The sequence below is a fragment of the Pongo abelii genome, chromosome 21 (assembly GCF_028885655.2).
Source record: "Pongo abelii isolate AG06213 chromosome 21, NHGRI_mPonAbe1-v2.0_pri, whole genome shotgun sequence".
NCBI lineage: Eukaryota > Metazoa > Chordata > Mammalia > Primates > Hominidae > Pongo > Pongo abelii.
In genome coordinates, this window is record NC_072006.2 from 35,313,257 (window position 1) to 35,336,899 (window position 23,643).

The 23,643-nt window shown below is 36.9% G+C and overlaps 2 protein-coding genes across 2 annotated transcripts; both read right to left on the reverse strand.

The window, feature by feature from the left end:
* Positions 1 to 5,003: 5,003 nt before the first annotated feature.
* DEFB127 (defensin beta 127) lies at positions 5,004 to 6,724 on the reverse strand. Its single transcript, XM_002830168.3, has 2 exons — positions 6,585 to 6,724; positions 5,004 to 5,394 (listed from the first exon to the last, which is right to left on the reverse strand). Exons 1-2 carry the CDS (start codon positions 6,631 to 6,633, stop codon positions 5,141 to 5,143), a joined length of 303 nt encoding a protein of 100 aa, XP_002830214.1. The 5' UTR covers positions 6,634 to 6,724; the 3' UTR covers positions 5,004 to 5,140.
* A 13,066-nt stretch (positions 6,725 to 19,790) lies between these two features.
* On the reverse strand, positions 19,791 to 22,925 carry DEFB126 (defensin beta 126). The gene is made up of 2 exons (XM_002830169.5): positions 22,868 to 22,925; positions 19,791 to 20,138 (listed from the first exon to the last, which is right to left on the reverse strand). Exons 1-2 carry the CDS (start codon positions 22,923 to 22,925, stop codon positions 19,840 to 19,842), a joined length of 357 nt encoding a protein of 118 aa, XP_002830215.2. The 3' UTR covers positions 19,791 to 19,839.
* Between the last annotated feature and the right edge of the window lie 718 nt (positions 22,926 to 23,643).

The window sequence follows — 23,643 nt, forward strand, 5'->3', positions numbered from 1 at the left end:
TGTCTTAATTTGCCTGACTATAGTAACCATTTCACAATGTATATCAAAACATCATGTTGTACACCATAAATATAAGCAATAAAAAATAAAGTGAGCATTTTTTTTTTTGTGGTTAGTATAGAGTCAGTTCTTTTAAAGTTCAATCTTACAATCTCTTTCTTTTAATTGGTGTATTTAGATCAGTGGTCCCCAGCCTTTTTGGCACCAGGGACTGGTTTAATGCAATCAGTTTTTCTATAAACTGGCAGGGATGGGAAGATGGTTTCGGGATGAAACTGTTCCACTGTGGATCATCAGGCATTAGAGTCTCATAAGGAGCGTGCAACCTAGATCCCTCGCATGAGCAGTTCACAATAGGGTTCAAACTCCTGTGAGAATCTAATGCCGCAGCTGATCTGACAGGAGGCAGAGCTCAGGTGGTAATGCTCACTCCCACTGCCGCTCACCTCCTGCTTTGTGGCCCAGTTCCTAACAGGCCACAAACCTATACCGGTCCATGGCCCGGGGGGGTGGGGATCCCTGATTTAGATCATTTATATTAAATATAATTATTGGTGTGTTATATTAAAATCTAATATCTTTCCTAACATTTTTAGCTTCTTCATTACTTGAGCAGAGAACTTTCATATGGGACAAAGCTTGTGGTGTTTGTCCCAGATCTTTTAAAGATGAAGGAAATTGTCTAGAAAGTCCCAGAAGTAATAAGTGCATTTTTAATTTAATGGTCTCCGAATGGGGCATTGGATATCACTAATATCAGAGTTTAGAATAAGAGTGAGTCCACCTGTCATAAACATATAAAAATTGACAAAGTGCTAATCATTAGGGATGGGATACATATTATTTATTCTAATAAAGAAGATAAGTAAGCAAACACCTTCAACATCTAATTATGGGGAAAAAACTAAAGAGAATTCAGAGAGTGATTACAGAAGACAAGGAATAATGGAATAGAAACATTCCTCAGAAGACTACTACCAATTGGGTATCAGTGGTTATATAAATTATGAATTTGAGAATTTAAGAATTACAGAATTTTGTTCTTAAATGGATACATGGGCCCTAATGGGGTTCTGACAAAGTTTAAACTGGTCTGTAACAAAATGAAAAAAATTAGAATGATAGAACAAAATTTTAAGAGACATGAATGCATTTAGTTAAAAGTCTGTTTTCTTCTAATATGTCATACATACGTATTTTTAGGTGGTGAAATTTCTTTCACCTTTGAAATGATGGTGAGAGTTAATAAATTGATGATAAATTATGGTAATAATTGGTAAACTTCTGTAAACCAAAAATATCTTTAAAAATTACTGATGCAGGAAGTTCAGGATTGGAAGAATCATAACAGAGGACAATAGAAATGAAAAATGAATGTCAGTTTAAAGCCATAAAAAAACCTATAACAAGATAGAAGATCATATTTGAAAACAAACTGTATGAAGAACAAGTGTGTACACCTTTTTGCATATGATGTTTTCTGTTTGCTTTCAAGTTTTGTTTACATTTTGGTTTACATATCACCAAAGTAATGTTACTGTATATGTAATTATAATTAGTTGACAAAATTGCATGATTAACATTTGTATCCATAGTCTTTATATAATCTATACGTTATTTATATGCTCATGGTTTAAGAGAAATGAGAAGGTTTATAATATAACAATGAACATACTCTATACTGAAAATTTGTGGGATGGTGCTCAGGCTGTGTATAGAGAGAAACATAACTTTAAATGCTCATATTTGAAAAGAAGGAAGGCTTTTCTTTTATAAAGATAAACATGCACCTAACAAAGTTACAAAAAAGAAAAGCATACCGAAAATAAAAAATACAAATATGACACTAAATTGTGCACTTAAAACAGGTGAATTTTATGGTATGTAAAAGTTTTTGAAAAACAAGAAAAAAAGTGAAGATATCTTTGTGTGTGTGTGTGTGTGTGTGTGTGTGTGTGTGTTCTAATATAAATTTATTTCCAAAAGCAGGCTATGGGCTGGATTTGGCCTGACAGCAGTAGTTTGTTCACCCTGGTCTAAGTTATTCCTGATTTAAAAAATATATATAAAACAAAATAAAAAACAAACCTCAGCTCTCATAGAGTAGCTTCTTAAAAGGTTATTTCTGGCAGTGCTAGATGTCTATTTTAGGTCAAAAGAATGACCCTGCTTTCATGGTCACTCAGGGCTTCAGGCTGACAGAGGCTCTACATCAACAGTGCTTCCACAATCACCTTGGCAGAGAGATGAGAGACAGTTAAACTGCACATTGGCTCTTTTTTTTTTTTTTCGAGAAAGAGTCTCACTCTGTCACCTAGGCTAGAGTACAGAGGCATGATCTCGGATCATTGCAACCTCTGCCTTTCAGGCTCAAGTGATTCTCATGCCTCAGCCTCCCAAATAGCTGGGATTACAGGCGCCCGCCACCATGCCTGGCTAATTTTTGTGTTTTTAGTAGAGACAGGGTTTCACAACCATGGCCAGGCTGGTCTCAAACTCCTGACCTCAGGTGATCTGCCCGCCTCGGCATCCCAAAGTGCTGAGATTACAGGTGTGAGCCACTGCACATGGACACACTGGCTCTTAAGTTTCCACTTGGAAGTGAACCTGTCACTTTCAATCACTTTTAATTGGGCAATGCAAGTCACAGTCTAAGAAATGGAAACTAAACTAAAATTAATGAAGAAAATTTGTTTTCTGTAAAGATAAATTAATAAGTGAATATGAGACTTATAAAGAAAAAAGAGAAAATACACAAATAATAGATGTCAGAAATGAAAAAGAAGATGTCATTACACATCTTACAGCATTAATAAGATAAAAAGAAGATATTACAAAGTATTTTAGGATAGCAAGTATAAAAATCTTAGAAAATGGGAAAAGTATACATGCCAAAATACAACAGTTGACTAGAAGGCATAGAAAACTGAATTGCCTTTTAACCTGCAATAAACTTAATCTATAACAATACTTCCTGTAAAGAGTTCCGTTCCAGTTGACTTTACCAATAGATTCTACCAAATATTCAATGAAGAAATGAGAAGCTCTTTCATAAATAAGAAGAAAAGGAATGCGCCAAATTGATATTGTGGTTAATTTTCCAAAATTTAAATACACTTTCAGTTTTAGAATAGTTTTAGATTTATACAAATGTTGCAAAGATAATACAGAGAGCTCCTAAATATTCACCCAGTTTCTGCTATTGTTAACATCTTATATTACCACAGTGCATCCATCACAGCTAAATACATTGCTACTAAATGACTCTACAGTTATTATTATTACTATTATCACCACTAGTTTTTCCTTAATGTTCTTTTCCTGTTCCAAGAGTCCATCCAGGATACCACATTACCTTTAGTTGTCCTGTCTCTTTAGCCTCCTCTGGTCTTTGACTGTGGCTCAGAATTTCTTCCTTTTTGATAAATTTGAAAGTTTTGAGAAACACTGGTCAAATATTGTTTAGAATGCCACTGAATTTGAGTTTTTCTGATGTTTTTCATTGTTTGTCTTGGGTCGCAGGGTTTTGGGAGGAAGAAAACAGAAGTGAAGTGCCATTCTCATCAGATCATATCACAGGTTCATGTTATCAATATGATTTCTCCATAAAATCTGAAACATGACCTTATTAGGTTTATCCATGTGAAAGTATTTTTTAACTCCTTTCCACACACTTCTCTTTGGAAACAAGTTGCTAAACACAGCCCATGCTCAAGGGAGAGGGACGTCGAGCTCCACCTTCTTCAGTAGGGAATATCTGTATGAATTATTGGGAATTATTCTATATGGCACATCTGTTCTCACCAATTTGCCAATTTATTCAATTATTTATTCATATCATCATGGACTCATATTTATTATATGTTGTATTATAATCCAATGCTATCTTATTTATTTTATTGCTCAAATTGTTGCAGCTTTGGTCATTTGAAGCTCTTTTAGACTGACTCCTGTGTCCCTTTAATATGACCCTATCCTTTGATTTTTAAGCAATTGCTTACTTTCTGGCACCACAAGATATTCTAGGCTTGTTTTACATACTCCCTATACCAGCCCTAGAACACCAGAAAGAGAGAGATTAAGAGAACACATGCCACACATTAGTGGTAAATGTTACAGTGGATGAACTAAATCTTTAAAATGCTTGTAATTGTTATGGTGAAATGATATAAGAAACAAAACTAGAAAATGACTTTGAAATGTAGTTGAAGAAGAAACTTTCCATGTTAATCATATTCAGAAGGTACATCTTTAAGAATTCAGCAGAGTATGTACATGGATTATTCTTCTTGCATATCAAGACAACAAAAGCACTACAATTTGGACCAATTCCTAGATCTTTTACATTTCCCCTAAACTCCAAAGGGCCCCAATAACAAAAAAGATGAACACATTAAGAACAACAACAACAAAGCAAAAACCTAAAAACTTTTGTGTTGGAGTTATTTACTTAGGTCTTCCTCCACTTTATAGAGGAAGCGCTGAGCTCCACTGTTGAGCTCCACAACAGTGGAATCTTATTTATCTCTATCTTCCCAGTTCACTGCTGGTACACAGGAGCTTAGGAAATCAGACTTCCCCCATAGTTCAACTTTGAGTGCTCTGTTCTTCATCCAAACAAAGTGCATGTATAGTGTCCTGAAATGTTCTGTCTTTTCCAATTTTCTTCCATTAGTTTATGCCATTCTGTTCACTCAAATTTCCTTCCCTACCAAACCTCATCCATTGAAATCCTACTTATTATTACAAGACACTGCTTTATTCCTAAACTTACCCACGAATTTCCCCTGAATATTTGCTTCACCTTTCCCTCTCCTAAATTACATGTCAATGTTTCTGAGTTTCTTATTCCAGACTTCCACACTATAGGATTTTTTTTTTTTTTTTTTTTTAGTGTACTTGTCATATCCCCTTTTCAAGGAGAGGTTCTGAGTTCTTATCAATTCATTACCTAGTATATAATGAGTGTTCAACCCCTGGTTAAAGAACAAAATGAGACAGAAAACTGGCAATGCACTTTCTTAGAATATGCTGAAAAGGTCATTTTAAGGATCAAGAAACCAGAAGGAAGATGTATATCTCATCACCTTAGTTTATTAGACTAGGTTGAGAAGCAAGGGAACAGGAAATTGTATTTGATTTATGTAGACTGTGTCTTCAGGCTGGGGAAATTTTCTATTATTGTAACATAGTCTTGAGGAAGAGTCAGTGCAAATGTTGCTGGCTTTGGATGAGGTGGCTTTGTAATTTTTTTACATGCTTCCAGTTCGTTGATATTGAGGCAACAGTATCTCCCATTTTCACATAGTGCCTCACGCACTTCATTTATTCTGCAGATTTTCCTGCAATGTCCTTGTACATAGTTATCCCAGCACTTCTTAAGTTGTTCGGTTACTATACACAGAAAGGAGCAATAGGACAATATCAGTGTTTGAGACTGAAGGCACATTGGCTTTGGGGAAGACAGAGGAGGCTTGTAGGAATTAGGGGTATGGGGTATCCACAAGGCAGACCCTCATATATTCCGAAGAGGGTTTTCCGACAAGGTCAACCTCAGTGTTCGTATTTAACTGGATCACTTATATTTAGGTTCTGTGAGGTTTTAGGCCTCCCTTTAACATCTGATAGACTCCGCCAAGAACATAAGATCTTATCTGAGAAAATAAAGGAGCTGAACCCTTGATTCTAGGCTATGGAACTATGCTCTACATAGGAACCTCAGCAAATCTGCCTGCATCCTGAATGCTCTCAGGGCACTACCTTCTACTGCACCTCCTCTGATGCCCAGAGAACAATATATTGTTACTATGTGTTTAGGTCTGAATCAAACTATTCTTCTGAGTTCAAACCCACTATCAGGGTCAAGAATGACTTTCATGTTATCCAGTAAGGTAGTGGTCTATTGGGTCTCAGGAATATAGAGGGCCAGGAATAGGCCATTACTATTCTTATAATGAGGGACACATGTAAGACATCTGGTTTTGAAACAGGAAAGGAAACTCTAATTTTTGAGTTGTTAGTATGTGCCAAGCTTCACATAGGTTATATCATTTAATAAAACCCCTGTTAACCAGGTGTCATTATCTCCATAGATGAGGAAACTGAGGCTCCTAGAGTCTTCACTACTTACTCAAAGTTGACAAACTAGTAGATATTAAAGGCATGTTTCTTAAACCTAACTCCAAAATTTGCTTCTTCCTCTATTCACACACTGCAGTATAATAGAGAATACACACACACACACATATATATATATTTGAGTAAAAGGAAATATAGCTGAGCATCAGAGTAAAACCATATCCAAAGACATAAAGGTATCCCTAGATATTGGGATCATTCCTTTCTATAACAACACATCCTTCCCAGAAGAAATTATGACCTCTTTTTAGCTCAGTGAGTACTCCTTTTTAAGGATAGTACCATGGAATAAGGCTCCGGAAAGAGGAAATTTCTGATGATGCTGGATAAACTTTAGCCATCTTTGGGGGCTCTATTTCCCTTTAGTGTGGATTATGAAGTTCCCTTTGGCTCTTGAAAATACTCCATCCCACTGTTGATTTGAGTGAGCCTCTGGTTTGGTTTACCTGTGGGTTTCTGGAACAGCAGAATTGCAATGATCATGAAGAGCCCCATGGCCAGGCTTTCCAGAAGAGGTGCAGCCAAAGCTTTTGGTCCAGTGAACTGCACACTATGCTACCTTCCTCAGAGACTTGGATTATTATGCACTGAACCAGAACAGATAGGATGATATGAAGTGTGTCCCTAAACTTCTGAACTGTGAGCTTTGCATCATGTAGGCAGACACAGGAAATTTGACGTCACCCACTTTACCCCCACATGGAATAGAGACACAGCATGTTCCATCCCATTGCACTGAATGCCACTCTGTAGGCTGTAGACTGGTGGGAAGAATCTGTGCTTTTCCTACTTTGACTCTCTGCCCAGCTGGACCAAGATCGAAATGTACTTACCTCCAAGAATGAATATGGCAATATAAACCAGGACATAAATCTGAAACTGTAACAATAAGAATTTCTAGTAGGTTTCTTGCACATTTGGAAAGAAGGTATGATGTAGTTGGGTCTGATCTGAGGTCACCTGATTTTTTATAAAAGCACCAAGAACATACACTGGAGAAAGGATACCCTCTTCAATAAATCATGCTGGAGAAACTGGATTTCCATATGCAGAAGAATATTATGTATATATATATGTACACACACATATATATATATATGCACACAATGGAATGCTATACATATATATACACACAATGGAATATATATATATACACAATGGAATACTATTCACCCATAAAAATAATGAAATTCTGTCCTTTGCAACAACATGGATAGCCTGGAGGACATTATATTATGTGAAATGTCAGGCACAGAAAGATTACCACCTGTTCCTATTTATATATGGGAGCTAAAAAAGTTGAGCACATGGAAGTAGAGAGTAGTGTCGCAGATATTAATATTAGAGGCTGGTAATGTTTAGGGAGAGGGGAGGATGGAGAGAGATTGGCTAATGGATGCAAAATTATAGATAGGAGGAATGACTTCTGGTGTTGCAGCACTATAAGGTTGCAGCACTATAAGGTGAATATGGTTAACTACAATTTATTATATACTTTTAAAAGGCTAGAAGAGAGGATTTTGAATGTTCCCAATATGAATGATAAATGTTTGAGGTGACAGATATGCTAATTACCCTGGTTTGATCATTATACATTATATACATGTATTGAAATATCACTTTGTGTCCTATAAATATGTACAATTATGTGTCAACTAAAAATAAAAGGAAAAATGGCTAAAATGGCCAATGTTATATCATATATTTTACCACAATTAGAAGAAAAAGATGCATGAGGGTATTTTTTTTCTACCAGTTGTACCTTGTCTTTGAAAATATTAAAATGTTGCCACAAGGAATCGATGTTTACCTAGATCATTCTTTGATCATTGATTGCAGTTTTCAAAAAATTTCAACCCTGTTAACCACTGAGATGCATTAAATAAATAAGCCAGTTGGCTTAGAGATGAGCCCTATGGCCATTATTCAGGTCACATAGCGGTTTTACACAAGAATATGTTTACACTGAGAGATGTTGACATAGAAGAAATCCTTTTTAGAGGCAAATGTAAATTTAAGAGCAGTTACCTTGGAGGTCTCAAGGATCACCTCCCTTTACTTTTGCCACCAGCTTTTACATGGTTTAAGTCCTAGTCAAGGGATTGGTTTTATTATTTATAGTCTTCCTGTGAATGCAAACTTTCCTTATAGGTGACTTGGTGGTGGAGCATCAAATAAAGACCCTAAGTCTGAGCAGTCAGGAGAAATACAAAAAGCCTTCCTATTAAAGTTGTATTTCTGAAGCTGGATGTTAAATTAGTAATAATAAATATAAGGATAGGAATGGGTTCTAACAGCAAGGACAGATTTTTAATAAAACAAACAAAAATAAAATTATAATATTCATATTAGCAGAAGAAAATATGATCTATCCAACAGAAACTAAAAAAAATGAGGAATAGATAAGTCACAATTGGAGGGCAGAAAAAGTCCTAATAGATCAGTAGTTATAATACATTCACATGGTTTAAACTCACTGATTAGATGACAGAGATTCATTATTGGATTAAAAAAAGATTTCAGCAATATTAGACAAGAAGACACATATATAGTGGACTGTTATTAATAGAATATAGTAGAATAGATATATCAAACAATGTATCTGGTGAAAATAACCAAAAAAGTTGGATAAATGTAAAAAGGAAATTACTATATTGAGAAACCATCAAAAATGAAAGGAATCTGCACAGGCCAAAAACTAAGATTGCAAACCCTGAAAGGTAAGTTGAACATTATTTTGATGGCTATGTGAGATGTATAAAGCTAAGATCTAGTCCTAGGGAAGACATATAATTGATACCCTTATATAAACCTGAGATTCAAAGGCAACAATCTCAGCCTAAGGAAGAATGAAATCTCTCTCTCTCTGACACATGAGTGTATATACACACACACACACAAATTAATCTGTATTAGATTGTATTTTGTCAGCATTAACCTTGGCTCTGGATGAAGAAGGGAAATATTAACCCTATGAACTGCAGCCACAAATTCTCATGGGTTTCAACCTAAGTTCAAGCTATTTATGTGGATTAAAAAAATCAAGTAAAGAATTTAATTATAAAAAATCTCAGTTGTTAATTCAGCTAGTCGTTTAGTGGAAGCAGATGTGAATCTTTTCTTCATATATCCAAGGCACCCAAGAATTCCTAAATATGAAATTCCAATTAAAATGAGAATCTTACAGGTTAAAATTATAAAAACAGAATGAAGTATGGTCCCATGAGTCTGAATCATTAGAAGGTCAATAACAATAACAATAACAATATGACAATAACAAATGGCTAACCCTTGTATAATACTTTATGTGCTGGCACTCCTGTAGGTGTCTTACATACATAAACTCATTTACCTTTACAGCAACACTTTGAGGTAGATATTATTATCTCCATTTTACAAATGAGAAACTCAAAGGCACAGAAAACATAAGAAACTTGCTCAAAATATTATAGAGCACATATCAAGTGCTTTACAACCACATGACCAGTGGCTAACATATTGTATAGTGCAGATTTAGAACATTTCCATCTTTTTAGTTACTTCTATTGGAGAGCACTTCTCTAGAGGCTGAAAATTCACTACTGTACTATGCATCTAATACTAGATTATCAGATCCTTCTTAGATTCATTCAACCATCAACAAATCAAAATACAGAATTATTCATTATGAAAAGATCTCCCTCTCTTACCGTCTTATTGGCATATTTCCCTCCCTCTCCTGACTATTCATAACCCCTGGCAAGCACTAATTTGTTCTACATTTCATAATTTTTAGAGAATGTTATGTGAATATAGTCACACACTATGCGACCCTTTGTCTTTTTTCCTCACTCAGCATAATGCTCTTATAATCTATATAAGCTGTTGCATGTATCAATAATTCATTTTTTTTTTTTTTTTTTTTTTTTTTTTTACTGCTGAGAAGTATTCCATTGTATGGATGTACCACTCTATGTTAGTCATTCACCTGTTGAATGACATTTTGGTTGTTTACACTTTTGGGCTATTATAATTAACACTACCATTAATATTCCTGCCCAGGGGTTGTGGAGAAAAACACTTTCGTTTCCTTGGCATAAACACCAAGGAGTGGATTCCATTGTTGTTGGATGAAATGTTTTACAAATGTCTATTAGATCCTGTTGCTTTATGGTATTTTTAAATTATTCTACACCCTTGTGGATTTTATGTCAAGTTGTCCTATCTATCAACTGTTGAAGTTGATATTGTAATTTTTTTTTTTTTTTTTTGAGACGGAGTCTCTCTCTGTCGCCCAGGATGGAGTGCAGTGGCGCGATCTCGGCTCACTGCAACCTCCGCCTTCCGTTTTCAAGCGATTCTCCTGCCTCAGCCTCCCGAGTAGCTGGGATTACAGGTGCGTGCCAGCACGCCTGGCTAATTTTTTGTATTTTTAGTAGAGATGGGGTTTCACCGTGTTAGCCAGGATGGTCTTGATCTCCTGACCTCGTGATCTGCCCACCTCGGCTTACCAAAGTGCTGGGATTACAGGCGTTTTTTTTCTTTTTGAGACGGGGTCTCGCTCTGTCACCCAGGCTGGAGTGCACAGCTCAGGGCAGCCTCGATGTCCCGGGCTCAAGCCTTCCATGTCAGCCTCCTGAGTAGCTGGGACAACAGGCGTGGGCCACCACACCTTAGTTTTTGTATCTTTTGTAGAGATGGGGGTCTCACTATGTTGCCTCAGGTGGTCTCAAACTCCCCAGCTCAAGCGATTTGCCTGCCTCAGCCTCCCAAAGTGCTGGAATTACAGGTGTGAGTCACCACACCTGGCCTGATATTGTAAATTTATTTCTCCTCTTGGTTTTATCAGTTTTTGCTTCATGTATTTTGAAACTCTGGTTTTCAGTTTGCAGACGATCAGGGCTGCTATGTCTTCTTGGTTGATTGACCCTTTTGGCATTATATAATTTCCCTCTCTGTCCTTGATAATTTGTTTTGCTCTGAAGTCTGCTTTAACTGATGTTAATATAGCCATTCCTACTTTCTTATGATTAATATTTGGATGGTGTATCTTTTTGATACATGTTAGGGATTAAGTTACCATTTTATATTTTGTTTTCTATTTGTTCCTTAGAATTCCACTATAATTTAGCTATAATTTCTTATTGTATTTTTTTTTTAGTGGTTGCCGTACATAACTTATCACAGTCTACGGTGTCGACGTTTTACAAGTTTGAATGAAGTGTAGAAAACTTACCTCACTTTAAATTTCTTTGCCTTACCCAGCTTATAATGTCTTAAGTACTTCCTCTACATCTATTTAGAACCACATCAGACAATGTTACAATTTTTGCTTCAATCTACCAGACATGATTTCAAAACTCTTTAATAAAAAGATAGTCTCACTTTGGGAGGCCGAGGCAGCAGATTGCTTGAGTAAGAGTTCAAGACCAGCCTGGGCAACACAGTGAAACTCTGTCTCTACAAAAAAATATAAAAATTAGCCGGCTCCTGTGGTCCCAGCTACTCTCTGGGCTCAGGAGGGAAGATCCTTTGAGCCCAGGAGGTCGAGGCTGCAGTGAGCTGAGATTGTACCACTGCACTCCTGTCCGGGTGACAGAGCCAGACACTATCTCAAGAAAAGAAAGCAAAAAAAAAAAAGCATAGTCTATTATATTCACCTCCCATTTTACCCATTCTATTGACTTTGACTTCTTCCTTTCTGAAGTTCCAAGCCCCCTGTTATCATTTCGGTTTACAGAACTTTCTTTGACTATATTTTTAGGGTAGGGCTGCTAGTGACAAATTCCCTTAATTGTTTCTTGTTTGAGAATGTTTTTCTTTCCCTGTTTATTCCTAGAGAACTTTTTTTTTTTTTTTTTTTTTTTTGCTAGATATAGGATTTGGATTTGATAGTTCTTTATTTCGGCATTTGAAACGTGATGACATTTCTTTTTTGCTTCCGTGGTTTCGGATGACAAATCCCATCAATCAAACCATTGTTTTACCACGGGTGGTGTATTGTTTCTAAATGCTCGCTTGATTTTTTTCTGTCTTTAGCTATTAGTTTTAGTTTGATTATACTTTATCTTGGCATGGATTTCTTTGGGTTTATCTTGTTTTGGGTTAATTCAAGATCTTGAATTACAGATTTATGTATTCTGCCACACTTGGGATATTTTTCAGGCATTATTCCTTCAAACATTTTTTTCAGTTCCACACTCTTCCTCTCCTTGAGGACTCTGATGACATGAACATTAGATCTTTTTATGTCCCACAGGTATCTGTGGCTCTGTTCATTTTTTTCAGTCTATTTTTCTCTGTTTTTAAGTTGGGTAATTCTATAGATCTGTCTTATTTTTCCTCTGTCATGTTCCATCTACTATTGAGCCTATACAGTGACTTTTTCTTTTTTACTTTGATTACATTTTATAAATTTATAATTTCTATTTGATTATTTTCATATCTTCTATTTCTTTTTCTTTTTTCTGTTTTTCTTTTTTTTTTTTTTTTGAGATGTAGTCTCACTCTGTCACCCAGGCTGGAGTGCAGTGGTGCGAACTTGGCTTACTGTAACCTCCTCCTCCCGGGTTCACGCCATCCTCCTGCCTCAACCTCCCAAGCAGCTGGGACTACAGGCGCCTGTCACCATGCCCCACTAATTTTTTGTATTTTTTTTTTTTAGTAGAGACAGGGTTTTACCATGTTAGCCAGGATGGTCTCGATCTCCTGACCTCGTGATCCGCCTGCTTCGGCCTCCCAAAGTGCTGGGATTACAGGCATGAGCCACCGTGCCTGGCCTATATCTTCTATTTCTTTGCTGAGATTTTACTAGTTTGTAGTTTGTTTCAAATGTATCCATAGTCCCACTAATATATTTTTGCTTTTGTTGCTTGTGGTTTTGATGTCATATTCAAGCAACTGTTGCCTAGACCAAAGTCATAAAGATATTCCCTTCTGTTTTATTTTAGGAGTTTTAAGTTTGCCAGGCTCACATTTAAATCTTTAAATCCATTTTGAGTTTGTGTGTGTGTGTGTGTGTGTGTGTGTGTGTGTGGTGTAAGATAAGGATCCATTTCATTTGTTCTGCCTGTGGAAATCCAGTTTTCCCAACACCATCTGTTGAAGTGACCATCATTTCTGTATTGCATATTCTTGGTATTATCATTGAAGATCGTTTGTTGCACAGCATAGGAAACAGTCAACAGAGTGAGAAGGCAGTTTATGGGATGGGAGGAAAATACTTGCCCACCATATATCACATAAGGTTAATATAAAAAACATATAAGAAACATACGCAACTCAGTAGCAAAAAACAAAGAGCCCACTTGAAAATCGGGCAAAGACATGAACAGAAATATTTCTGAAGAAGACATAAAAGTGGCTAACAAGTGTATGGAAAGGTGTTCAACATCACTAATCATCAGGGAAGTGCAAATCAAAAGCACAATGAGAAATCACTTCACACTTGTTAGGATGACTATTATCACAAAGACAAGAGATCACAAGTGTTGGTGAGAATGTAAAGGGAACTTTTGCGCACTGTTGGTGGAAATGTAAATTAGTAAAACAATTATGTAAAACAGTGTAGAGGCTTCTCAAAACAATAAAAACAGAACTAGTATATGAGCCATCAATCCCTCGTCTTGGTATATACCAAAAAGAAATGAAATCGGCACCATGTAAGATATCTGTGCTCAGCATTATTCACAATAGCCAAGATATGAAATCAGCCTAAGCTGATAGATGAAGACATTATCATCTATCAACATCGATAGATGAATATACTAAATAAATTGTATATATACACAATGGCATATTATTCAGCCTTGACAAAAGAGATCTTGCCATTTGGAACAACATGGATGAACCCAGAGGACGTTATGCTAAGTGAAATAAGACAGACACAGAAAAAAAGTACAGCATGATCTCACTTATACGTGGAATTTTAAAATTCAAATACATAGAAGAGTGTAGACCAGTGATTATCAGGGGTGGGGCGGGGGGTGGAGGAAATGGGGAGATGCTCGTCGAAGGGTACAAAGTTGAAGTTGTGTAGGATAAAGTCTAGAGAGCTAAAGGGCAGTATGGGGATTCTAGTTAATAATATGGTGTTTTATTTATTTTTTTCTTATTATTATACTTTAGGTTTTAGGGTACATGTGCGCAATGTGCAGGTTAGTTACATATGTATACATGTGCCATGCTGGTGCGCTGCACCCACTAACTCGTTATCTAGCATTAGGTATATCTCCCAATGCTATCCCTCCCCCCTCCCCCCTCTCCCCACCCCACAACAGTCCCCAGAGTGTGATGTTCCCCTTCCTGTGTCCATGTGTTCTCATTGTTCGATTCCCACCTATGAGTGAGAATATGCGGCGTTTGGTTTTTTGTTCTTGTGATAGTTTACTGAGAATGATGATTTCCAGTTTCATCCATGTCCCTACAAAGGACATGAACTCATCATTTTTTATGGCTGCATAGTATTCCATGGTGTATATGTGCCACATTTTTTTAATCCAGTCTATCATTGTTGGACATTTGGGTTGATTCCAAGTCTTTGCTATTGTGAATAATGCCTCAATCAACATACGTGTGCATGTGTCTTTATAGCAGCATGATTTATAGTCCTTTGGGTATATACCCAGTAATGGGATGGCTGGGTCAAATGGTATTTCTAGTTCTAGATCCCTGAGGAATCGCCACACTGACTTCCACAAGGGTTGAACTAGTTTACAGTCCAACTACAGTGTGAAAGTGTTCCTATTTCTCCACATCCTCTCCAGCACCTGTTGTTTCCTGACTTTTTAATGATTGCCATTCTAACTGGTGTGAGATGGTATCTCATTGTGGTTTTGATTTGCATTTCTCTGATGGCCAGTGATGGTGAGCATTTTTTCATGTGTCTTTTGGCTGCATAAATGTCTTCTTTTGAGAAGTGTCTGTTCATGTCCTTCGCCCACTTTTTGGTGGGGTTGTTTGTTTTTTTCTTGTAAATTTGTTTGAGTTCATTGTAGATTCCGGATATTAGCCCTTTGTCAGATGAGTAGGTTGTGAAGATTTTCTCCCATTTTGTAGGTTGCCTGTTCACTCTGATGGTAGTTTCTTTTGCTGTGCAGAAGCTCTTTAGTTTAATTAGATCCCATTTGTCAATTTTGGCTTTTGTTGCCATTGCTTTTGGTGTTGTATACTAGAAATTTGCTAAGAAGATGGATTTCAGGTGCTGTCTCCTCAAAAAAAGATAACTATGTAAAGAGATGGATTTCAGGTGCTGTCTCCTCAAAAAAAGATAACTATGTGAAGAGATGGATTTCAGGTGCTGTCTCCTCAAAAAAAGATAACTATGTGAAGAGATGGATATGTTAATTTGATTATAGCTATCATTTTACTATGACTATGTATATCAAAACATCATGTTGCATATATAACTTAAATATATACAAGTTGTTATTTTAAAAATCTAGGTGGTATTCCCCACTGCAGTTCTATTCTCAAACCTTTTGCATGTTAATTCTGGTTAGTTCTGTGTGTAGTTATCTAGTTTCAGGGGTCTGCCATGTCTTCTTATTATGTTTTTAAAATTGTGGTAAAAACAACATTATTCAGTTTTAAAGACACCTATTTTCCAGCACCCTCCTATCCTCTACTCTCACTGACTGGAAGGAGGGTTGATGTCAGCCACGGTCCCCTAGGGATTGAAGTTGAGACCACCCCTTGGTCTTCAATGATAATGAACTGGCTGGGAAGGGAAGTCTGCGTCAGGCCTTTTATACTATTGGAAGGAAGCACAACTTCAGTCTTCCCTCAGTTTTCACTGACATGGCACCAGCAGGGAAGTGTTTCCTCCCCAGGCCAGTTGCTACCACTGGTTGAGGGATGGGAGATCTGACTTCCAGCTAGGTCTCTACTGCCACTGCACAGGCAGTGAAGGGGAATGTTGCTCTGGGCTGCTTCACGTGACTGCGTGGGAGTTGGATGCCCAGCCTTTCTTCTAGGTCTCCATTACCAACAGAGGGGAGGAGAGCCATCTTCACCTGTCTGTAAGCCCTATGTGAGAGGTAAGAGTTCAGACTCTCCTCTTAATTTCCACTGACACCTCAAAGGAAAGAGTGTCCATTGTGTTTAGCTAGGTTAAGGTAAGTATTATGAAAAAATGCCCAGGAATCTTACTCTTACCTCAGGAGAGAAGTCAGACTTTTGAATGAATATCCAATTGGGATCGAGTATCAGTGACTGGTGAAATCTAAATCTTGTTTAATTTATTTAAGGCAAAAATTTATTCAAAACACTAGAGTCTGAATGCACACAGACATGAATGTGCATGGTTTACATAGTTATGTAATATGAGTAGAAGTCAGCTTTGAGGATATCGTCAGGATTAGCATGAGATGGGGTAGAGATGTGGCCTTGAGAACAGGTAAAATTGCCTTCCAAATATGGTTGTTCTTGTGCAAGATCCTCTTACTCCCTGAAACTTAGAATTTACATATTTTATTTTTTAAACGTTTCATACTTTAAACCAGAATAACCTATATCTCATATGCCTTTTAAAATCTACATTTCTTAGAATTTCATTGGTGCTAGAGATCATGGTGCCCTATATGCCTTATCTATTTTAATTTTTAGAGTGATTCTAAGAGGTAGATGCATGATTATACTTGCCTTGCAAATGAGGAAATTGATATAGAGACCACATAATGAGTAAAAGTAGCAAGGAACAAACATAGATGTAACCCTAGATACATTTTACTCCAGGTTCCTCAGCTTTAATCATGTTGTCATAATTATCATACAATGCTTTTGTTTAAGAAATTGTGTATTAATGTGCTTGGCACATTGCAGTTTCTCACACAATAAAGATTCCTTTTCCCTTGGCCTCCTAATGCCATTAGTCAACTCCAAAGTGGGAAAAGAATATTTGCCACCTAAGTTCCAGCACTGCATGAAGGAGGAGTGAGATATAAGGCAAGAGGACAGGAGGACAATGTTTCAGGCTGCAGCACTGAGATTGTATTCATCGTCTAGAATCAACGTGATAATAGCTCTAAGATGTTTTCAAGGTAGTGATCAAGGTGATTATTGAAAAGTAAGCACAGCAAGTTCTACTAGAAGCCTTTAAAATCTCATCTGGCTATTGAAAGAGATCCCATGACCCTCAACTCTGTTACACTCTTCTCAGCCTAATGAGTCTTCCCCCAGGTGAAACATAGGCTATAATCACCCATACTCAGGCAAGGCAGCCAAGGCCCAGTGGGCAGGGCCCTGGGAAAATGTGCTGTACTGTTTCTTATCGAGGGAACAACCTGTTACAGCTAAATCCCTATGATATGATTAACATTTTAATAGATTACTCTCGCAACCCTCAAAGTACCTTGAGTGGGAGTAAGTATTTTCTCTGTTCTTCAAATTCAGTAACATAGGCTCGAAGATGGGAAATCATTTGTCTGTGGTCCAAGAGTGGATATATGGTGGGATCATGAATGACCTCAGATACATCCAACTCTAAAGTGTTTTTTTCCTACTATTCTCCTCTGCTGAAGTAACTTGCTTCCATCTGCCCACCTTCTTGTGTGAGTTCATGAGTCTGCCTACAAAGATAAGCATGGGTGTAAGAGGCAATGATGTCCTACCACTACTATGTACCTCTACTATGTAATGACATAGATCATAGATATGTCTTCTAAAGGAGACAGAAGCCTGTTTCCTGGAGAAGATCTAAAATAAATAAAAATGAGATTTCAGTAACATCCAAAGATCTTTCAGGGCTTCGAGGATCCCTCTTACTTATTCAACAAGAATTAATATAGAATCTTGTTAGGGGATGGTAGGAGAAAGAGAAGATATAATGGTTCCTGTTCCTAAATAAAATTTCAAAGTCTAGTAGGGGAGAAGACATAAGCAGATATTCAGGTGAGGCATGTGACATGATGACTTAAAATTCTGGATAAGTCATAACAGTGGAGCACAAATGGTGGCAGTAATTCTATTGTGGGTAGAACAGTGTGGTTATCAAAGTCCTCCAGAAGAAAATAAAGATTTTTTTCCAGGCAGTTATAAATGGAGTAAGAAAAGTATGTACAAAAACTCAAAACCAGAAGCAATCCAGTGAGTTCAAACCAATCACAAAGAGGTATGTTGGTGGGATAGCAAGATGCCCTGTGAGAGTGCTTTGGAGGTAAAACTGGAAACACAAGGCAGGTTCTGAATGCCAAGAGTGATGAAGGCTGCACTGAAAAGTTGTCTTAGGATGCTATGGGCAAAGATGCCAGAGGGGAGTCTAATGATTAGATTTGTGTTTCAGAAAAATGATTCTGGCTCTCATTGTGGAGGATAGTTAGGCGTGAGTGTGAAAGGAATGCAGGGCAATCAATGGGAAGGCTATTGCAATCATCCTAGCAGCAGCTGGAGATACAGGTCATGGTACATATTGGAGATGGTAGAATTAACATGGATCTTCACTGGAATCAAGTGAAGAAGGAAAAGGAGTCTGTGATGACGTTCATGGATTTGTGTCTGTAGTGGAGAAAACCCTTCCACCAATGTTTTCTCCAACTTTTATATCTCTACATTAAATCTCTAGAATCTTATGGGGTCAAAGGTGAAGTTGACCCCACAAAATATAAGCCAATCTTATATCTTCAGAATCAGAAAGATGTACTATGACAGGGGTGGGCAGAAAGATACTGAGTAAAACGCTATCATTTCATAAGTGAGCAAACTGAGATGACAAAGACAAACACAGCTACTGTAAGTGTCCAGAAAGCGAAGGCATCTGCATTGCCTATTCTCCCTGTCCAACTATCAGGGAAGTGGGCCTGAGGCATGGATGGACGACTATGATACACCCAGTCATATTCTCTTATTGGTGCAGGCAGAGCACCAATGTAATGTAATATAAGGGAAACATTCTATTGCTTGGGATGAGTGACTGTCCTAACATTCAGGACACATTATAGAGCTCTTGATCTCCCTTTCATCATATTTAAGTTGGAAGCTATGAATGAGGATTTCCAGGGTGAGAAGAAAATTGGGCAACATCATGGTGCAGTGACAGAATGCTCTCAGTAGTCAATTTAGTCTGTCCCAGTCTTCTAATGCTTAGAAATCAAGTTTCCTATTCTCTAAAGTGAGGTTATAATACCTACATTCTCAGGTTGTTGTAGGAGGATTCTGTAGGATGATTTTGTATTACTATCTACTCCAAAACTATATAGGAAATGCAGCCTCCAATCTGTAGAAAATCACATTCACAGTCGGCTTTCAATCCTTTCATATTATAAGCCAATTGTTCTCACAGTGTGGTCCCTGGACCAGCAGCCCTAGCATCACCTGGGAACTTGTGAGCAATGCAAATTCTCAAGCTCCCCTGCAGAACTGGAAACTAAAAGTGAGCCCCAGAAATCTGTGCTTTAGCCATCTCTCCAGGTGTTTCTGATGTACATGAAGTTTGATGATAATTGCTATGGCAAGCTGTGGGCCTAGAACTGTCTTCAAGGATGACATTGCTACTATCTATCATTCCTGAGTGAGTGTTTTGGACTAACCCTCACTTGTTCCTGGCCCCTATCTTATTTGCATTTCTACCATAGAAATGCTAGTGCAATGAAATTGTGGTGCCCTTCCAGACACTGTTGAATGGAGGAAAAGTGGGAAGGGGGCTGTAGAGAGAAAACTGACACCAGAATAAGCCTCTTTGCTTTAATGAGTCGGGGATCCTAGAGCAGGAGACAGAGGCTGGAATGTTCAACCAGTGGGAGAAACAGGAGTAGGAGTCATCGAAGACATTGAAGCAGTAGTCATCATCAAAGTTGTTGTTGTTGCTGTTGTTGCTCTTGTTGCTGTTGTTGCTGTTACTGTTGAAGTTCTTGTAGTCTTTGTTTGGACACAGAAAGCAGGATAATTAGCACGTTTGTCAGCTGGAACACAGCAGTCTCTTTGTTTGCCGCACATTGCCCAACCATTCTTTACATGCAGCTCTTCAGGTTTGCACTTCTTCTTGCAAATTCCAACATCGTTTAGACACTTTTTCACATACCAACTACCTGAATAAAGGAATTATATAGATTATTAAGCCTAAGTATTTATCACAGGAGGATAAAAAATAGCAATAGTTTTTGAGCACTGTTTATTCAAGTGCCTTTCCAGTTGCTTTAGCATGTTTTTCCTAATCATAAATACCTACTTTGAGGATTAAGTGAAATTTTGTAAATATAAACACACATAGAATTCTTCAGATATGTATGAGATTCTCATTTCTGAAATCAGAATTCTGTATACAAACACTTACCAGGGGCCTATTTCCCATGATTTTAAATGGGAAAATTATAGCATGTTATTATACATGAACACAAAATCCCCAACCAATTTCCTAAAATGTAGCTAAAACACAAACATCTAAACAAAATTAAAAACTATCATTTCAAAAATAAGAAATGCTAAAATAATTGCTGTCATCTTTCTCACCATTACTGAAACACATATGGCTTTTGTTGCCAATTGGTGAGATTTTCAAAATGTCCCTTACATGTTTCTGAGATCCTAAAAATTATATTTAGAAGATAACTCTAGGTCCGTCTGACATATTATCTGGTTAAAAATGTCATGTCAAGTTATGGAAAGATAAATAAAAATTTTCATCTATATCTATATACCTATATGATATTGAGATATAAGTATATTTTACAAAATTTTGAGAATAAAAATAGCCATTCTATTAGAAATATATTCATTAGGGAGACATTCTGCAGGGTTTGCCTAAATATGTGTACATATTATATACATATGAAAATATCTCATCACATGGTTTAACACATAGAGGCCCTAGAGTGCTGTTGGAGCTCTTTCTTATCTTGCTTAACTCATTACTGTACTTAGTCAATAAGTATATAATGAGTGCCTACCATGTCAAGAATTCTGCAAGATGCAGGGAATAAAACAATGAACAGAAAGACACAATTTGAGGACCTTACATTGGAGAGGGGGAGAAAGAAAATAAGCAAGTAAATGAATAAACAAAATAACTACAGATTGTGATAAGTACAATAAATGAAAGAACTATGAGGTAATTGACAGTAAGTGAACAGAGCAAACATTTTTGAATGCTATTACCACTACTATTATCCCTTATCAGCTGTTTAATCCTCTTCTGATGATTGAGTTTTTAACATTATATATATGTATATGTTAGAATATATACACACACACACGAAGTGTAGAAAAAGGACGACATACAAGTATGTGATGTATGTCGATGTATGTCACTAATGTTCCAGAGACAGAGGGAGAAATCAGGCAATTTAAACTCATAGAATTTCAAGGATGCAATAGGCCTGAAACATCTTTTGAGACAACCATGAGAACATTATAATTTCCTCTTATCCACTATCAATTTGAACATTTCTGCAAATTAGGGAATATAAACTACTATCTCTAGAGGCGGGCTATGGAGTTATTATATAACCCATTAGGAAATTATACTAAAGAATGTTAGTTTATTTCATTGTGCCTTATGTAAAAGGTGGGATTGAGTCCAGTGTAAAAAACAAAATCATAGGTGAGTAACTGTTCTCAACATGGAGAAGGACTTTCTAAGTTAATGGAAGAATGCAAAGAAAACACCAATAGATTTGACATCATGAAAATGAAAATTATGTGTCTCAAATAAATAATGCATTTTAGAAGCAACCAATATATTTGAAAATATTTGCAAGAAATATGAAATACAAATGTTAAAAATACAAATACTCCAATAGTAACCATTGGCAATATGTGCCAGTTAACTTAGAAGAAATAATACGCTTGGACCAAGCAATGGAACTTCTAAAATTTACCTATACAGAGAATCTCACAATGATATATTAATAAGGTTGTACAATGTTATTTACAGTACTCACACATTAGAAAAAATAATCCAAATAACACACAATTAAGGACTCTCCAAGTTAATATTGGTACAAAAATATGACAGAATTATAAGCATCTATTGCAAATTGTATTTTCAAGGAATATTCAAGACCTGTGAAAATTTTCCTGATAGAATCGTAGGTAAAAAAATAAAGCAGGTTATAAACTCATATATCAGTTGGTTACAAGTGAAAAAACGCAAGCAGTGATGAAATGTGGCCAATTTATTTCTAAATCACTTTCAGTGTTCTTGTCTTGGTTTTGTAAATATAAGCTACAGAATAAATTAAAAATAAGAAATGCTTACACAAACAGAGCTGAAATCTGATATAGACTTCCAATAGTTCCCACACAGAATTTTTTTTCATTTTCCATTTTACAGTCCTATACATATATAGAAACAGCCTTCCCTGTTCTGTTAACCACATCCAAGAACAAACAAACAAACAAAAAAATCAGAGACATTCTCTGTAAGACCAAGAAAACTGGTGGAAGTAATATTATATAATTGTTACCTCAGAAGGGAATATCGGCGGCAAAAAAAAGAAAGTGAAATGAGGCAAGGCTTGACTGGACTGACCCAAAGTGACAGGATAGAAGTTTGGGATTTCAAGATCATTTCTACCTTTGGAGGCAACTTTATGGGATTTGCCTTACCCTCCTCCCCAGCTCTGATCACAGATCCTGCTCTACCCTGAGAGCCTTCAAGTTTCTTAGAACAGAGGTGGTCTGAAGAAGTAGGGCAAATCTCAGCCCTGCTCCCAGTGAGAAGCCAGACCCCATTTCCACAGACCACTTAGAAATAGGGACTCCATATGCAGGACCCTGTTCTAGGCCAGTGTTTCTTCTTCCCCAAGATTCTGTTTACCTGAGACCAGTTGGGCCAGGAGCATAAAAACTGCAAGGGTGAACAGTAGGGACTTCATCAGGAGGCAGTGGGTTCTATAGAGTCCAGAAGTCTCTATTCAGTATGACGCTGAACACAGATCTTTATTGTCCTTCTTAGGTGGGGTTGGGCTCAGCCAGTAGATTGGGAGGATGTAGGATATTGTGCCAACATAGCTTCAATCTATTGGCCAGCAACTCTAATTGAGGCATCACTGTTCAAGAGTCCTGTGCTAGGCATGCCTTGGGGGAAGGATAAAGACTTAGAAGAGAAGTTGCAAACTCTGCTGAAGTGTATGGCAATTTGGAGAGAAAGAATTACAGGAAGAAATTATGCTGCTCTACCAAGGCTGGGTACTCCTAGATGTTTTTTCACAGCCTCCAGTGTTAGTTCTATCAGGGTTCATCTTACTGCATGTAGCAGTCTGGTCACCTCTGTGTCTCTCCACCTAAAATACAATGTCTTTCTGAACACTTATGACATATTATTCATATATATATAGTTCTTTTCTGTACATTATTCTTTTCAGAGAAGGATATAAGCAATTGTTTTTTAACTGACCAAATTAATGCTTTGTTGATGATCTGGAAATTTAGAAAGCCTTTTATAAAGAAATAAATAAGTGCTCAAAGATATATGCACAAAGAAGTCTTGTCACTCTGTAGAGTAGCATAAAATGAAGTGCATCCATATGATTTAATTCTGTGCTTCTGTTAAAAAGAGTGCAGATTTTATCTTACTAAACATTTTTTGAGTGA

Excerpts from the sequence above, each read along its gene's own strand:
- DEFB127 (XM_002830168.3), bottom strand. The coding sequence starts at position 6,633 with ATGGGGCTCTTCATGATCATTGCAATTCTGCTGTTCCAGAAACCCACA. Across the intron at positions 5,395-6,584 it reads GCTGTTCCAGAAACCCACAG|TAACCGAACAACTTAAGAAG; the intron begins GTAAACCAAACC and ends TTCTGTGTATAG.
- DEFB126 (XM_002830169.5), bottom strand. The coding sequence starts at position 22,925 with ATGAAGTCCCTACTGTTCACCCTTGCAGTTTTTATGCTCCTGGCCCAA. Across the intron at positions 20,139-22,867 it reads CCTGGCCCAACTGGTCTCAG|GTAGTTGGTATGTGAAAAAG; the intron begins GTAAACAGAATC and ends TCCTTTATTCAG.